Source organism: Bidens hawaiensis, unplaced genomic scaffold, assembly GCF_021521415.1.
Source record: "Bidens hawaiensis isolate Kalapana, Puna unplaced genomic scaffold, B.hawaiensis_p1.1 tig00002572_1, whole genome shotgun sequence".
Classification (NCBI taxonomy): domain Eukaryota; kingdom Viridiplantae; phylum Streptophyta; class Magnoliopsida; order Asterales; family Asteraceae; genus Bidens; species Bidens hawaiensis.
The window spans coordinates 388,368-392,393 of NW_027491140.1; the positions used below are offsets into that span (position 1 = coordinate 388,368).

General features: G+C 40.0%; 1 protein-coding gene across 1 annotated transcript; it reads right to left on the reverse strand.

Annotated features, from left to right (window-relative positions):
- Window positions 1-1,291: 1,291 nt before the first annotated feature.
- LOC143620460 (uncharacterized) lies at window positions 1,292-2,421 on the reverse strand. The gene is made up of 2 exons (XM_077092156.1): window positions 1,671-2,421; window positions 1,292-1,572 (listed from the first exon to the last, which is right to left on the reverse strand). Exons 1-2 carry the CDS (start codon window positions 2,419-2,421, stop codon window positions 1,292-1,294), a joined length of 1,032 nt encoding a protein of 343 aa, XP_076948271.1.
- Between the last annotated feature and the right edge of the window lie 1,605 nt (window positions 2,422-4,026).

A 4,026-nucleotide genomic window follows, 5' to 3' on the forward strand; every position in this document is an offset into this window, starting at 1 on the left:
TTCACCACAAGCCACGCCTTATGTTCATTCACCGATCTGTCGGCATTCCCTTTCACTTTAACAAACCATTTTAAACCGATTGGTTTAATTCCTTTTGGTAACTCCTTTAAACTCCACATTTCGTTTTTCTCGATTGATACGATCTCAACCCGCATCACTTTCATCCACTCGGTTTTCAATTTCGCTTTATTAAAACTACCCGACTCATCATTCGATGGTAGTTCTTCGAGTTCTTCATTGGATTTTAACACATAATCACCAAATTTTACGTGTACGACCAAAGGGCGAGTGGACCGTCTAACCGGGGTTTGCACAACATCATTCACGGCTACATTGATGCTGTTTGTGACGAGGATGCTGCAATAGCGACAGTTTCATTGCTTCTGTTGCTATTATCGACAGATTCATTGTTGTTGCTATTGCTGTTTGCGACAAAAGCGTCGTTGTTGCTGCCGTTTGGACTGGAATGGTCGCTATCAGCTACTGATTAGTCGATATTACTGCTGTTAGAAATTTCATATCCGGATTCGGCTGGGTTGAACATGATCGGCCCAGTTTCGGTATCAACTATATTGTCTCACATCATAATGAACATACCCGGTTCTCGGTTATTATCGGTTTCTTCTGTTTTATCCCAATTCCACCCTTCTTTTTCGTTAAAATTAACGTCTCGACTCACGATAAGTTTCCAGTTTCGGGGGTCATACAACCTGTACGCCTTGCTACCCGGCTCGGTTCCGAGGTGAACGAGACGCCTCGATATATCATCTAATTTTTTCAAGTGGTTAGCTTCAATTTTAGCATAAGCAACACACCCGAATACACAAAGATGTTCAAGGTTCGGTTTCATTTTCTTGAACATCTCGTATGGGGTTTTTCTACCAAGGTTCGTGTAGGAGAGCGGTTGATCAAATACGTCGAGTGTCGAACCGCCTCGCCCCATAAATAATTCGGAACTTTCATTGCCTTCCAGATGCCTCGGGTCATCTCCATGAGAGTTCGGTTTCGCCTCTCGATCACGCCTTCGTTTACTTTTGATTGTAGGCAAACTGGACTTCCTACTTTCAAATTTATCTTGTAAAGTCGGCTCTTCTTTCTTGTTACTTTCATTAACAATGCTCCAGTTTTGTCATGCATCGTTAAGTAATCATCCTTCATCCGAACATCACACCCGGATTCGGTTGCTTGCCGGAGACTAAAAATATTATTTTGCAAATATGGGATATAGTAGATGTCGGTTAGGAGTTTTTGTTCACCGGTCTTTCCTTCTAATAGAATGGATCCTTTTCCTTTAATCACGACACACAATCCATCTCCAAACTTCAACTCTTCCAGTAATGCGATCATTGAGTTCAGAAAAATAGTCTCGGTTCCCGGTCATGTGGTTACTCGCGCCATTATCGAGGTACCAAGCGTCTTTATCACTCGAATCGACTTTGAATTTTTTTGGCAAAACTTTTCCTTCGTTGAGGTAGACGGTCTCTTGAATGCAATTCATCATAAAAAGCGTACCGTCTACTTCCGGATCGTCCTCGTTTGTTGTCACCATATTTGCTTCTTTTTTGAATCTTTCTGGAAACTTAGAAACAAAGTGCCCGAACTCCTTACACCAGTAGCATTTAATTTTTGAAAGGTCTCGTTTTCCCTTTTCGTTTTGATCGCCAAGATACCGATCAACCCTAGCTTTTGATGGCTCTCGTCTTCCGATTTCGCGACCACGTTCGTGTCCCTGGATGCATAGGATCCTCGACTTCGACCCCTGCTAGATTCACCATTGTTTCGATCAGTATAGGACTCGGAATTATGAAACATCAACTTACTTTGATTGTCGGGTTCATCATCATCTCGGGTTCTTTCTTCGTATGTCTTCAACCGACCCACAACATCTTCAAAACCAATAGTTTTGAGATCCAATACTTGTTCGAGTGAAGCAACAATGTGGATGAACCGTCTTTGCAAACTAGTAAAGAACTTCTTGACAAGGCGTTTTTCTTCAATCGGTTCACCAAGCGAGATTGCTTTTGTCTTTATTCTCGTTAGCTTGGCGGCATAGTTGTTAATTGTGTCCAAGTCCTTCATTCTCATAACATCGAACTCTTCAATCAACGTTTGAAGTTTCGCTTCCTTTGCCCGTTCGGCTCCGAGATTTCGGGACTTGATCGCTTCCCACATCTCCTTAGCCGTATTCAAATCACCGATTTGCAAGATTTGATCTTCGGGTATTGACTGAAACAAAACCGCGGTTGCAATATTGTCTAACTTCAAATCGGTGGTACCCTTTTCAACCGCTTCCCAAACTCCATGAATTTTAAGCATTACCTTCATACGCATTGCCCAGATCGTGTAATTCGTGGACGTTAACATCGGGCATTGAAACGATGTCGAGTTCGTACTCGTTTCTTTTGGTGCTTGATCACTCATCGTTGACCTTCGTCGGGTTCGTTTGTAGGTCACTGGTGATGATTGGGTTTCGATGTCCATCCCTTGCTCGGCTAAAACTTTTCTGCTCCGGTATCGTCACAGGTCTTGTCAAACGTACCAGCCCTTAAATCACAGCTGGTTTGTTTGGACAAAGCCTTTTAATCATAACCGATAGCGATCTCAATTTCTTGATCGACTCGGTCTCAATAGCCTACAAAGACAGCGGCGTTTGTGAATGACACTCACAGGGGCGGCAGGTTCTTCTTTCGGCGACGGCTTAGACGACGGTTTCGTTTTCTTGATTGTTGATATCCAGCCCTTTGTTCACGGCTGAATAGAATTCTTGAGTTTCAACGATGACTTTATTAATTCAAAATTGATATTTGATCGATGGCTCCCTGCTTAATTATCGACTCGGTGACGTTGATCGATAATTATATTTGATAATCTTGGCTCTGATACACATTAAAGAGAATTGGTACCAGGTATCAATGAATAGAACACGTATTTGGCTAAACACCCAACACCTTTATTGAGAAACTCACTCAAAACTCAATTACAATAATGAAACCCTACACGGTTTATATAGACCAAACCTAGACATGTTTTAGTCTAACTAGGGTTCCTAAGCAATAGGTAAGTTAACTAAAATAAACCTAACAACCTAAACTAACATGTATTAGGAAGTATTAGGATTCATATATAACTTGTGCCTTGCTCGCCAAGTTACTTACCTTGCATTTCAATCATTCGAAATTGCCAACCGAATTGGACACTGAAAATGATTTGTTTGACCACAAAAGTCAATATTCATCCCTTTCTAGATATCATTTCAAACACAATATCTTCATTTTAAAAGGTGTATGTATACCTCGTGAATCTCAACTTGAGTGTGAAATGGTAATTAAAAGTTACCTTTAAAGAGCTGCTTAATGTCTCAAACGTAAGGAATTCTGAGAGAGAGACAGAGCTAGATAATATCTTCATTTTAAAGCTAAGATGTTTAAAATAATAAGACAATTTTCGTATTTCATATTTTAAGGTGCCTTATTAATGTTCAAGTTAGCACGCCCACGCCTATGCCCGCTTTAACAGTTCCATGGCAACGTATGGATCTTAAATTCTAGTATATACTAGGAGTTGTTCTATTATCTAGAAAACAAATTTAGAAATTGAATTGAGATGACATTGACCGAGAGAGATGGGAAGTGAACCTACAGTAAAAAGAAAAAACAAAAAAGAGAAAATTCCCAAAATAAGCATTTATGAAAACAAATTTCTAGTTTTAGGTACCATTTGTAAATAATTTCAGAAATAAGTATTATAAACTAGTCGTGGCGAGTAGTTTGCAGAACCAATTAAAACTTGTCGCGTGTTCTTAAACTAACCGTAATGAGCACGTTTACTAATGATTTACTCGACTAAATAGTAATCAACACCCATAAGTAATTCATAAGTCATTTAGTCACGACGACTAGTTTGCCCGGTTTACATTCCCTACACGAGTAGTTTATTAGTAGTTAACTCATCGCGACTAGTTTAACCTTATAATCTACTCGTCGCGACTAAAGGACTTATGAATTACTCGTAGGCGTTGATTACGAG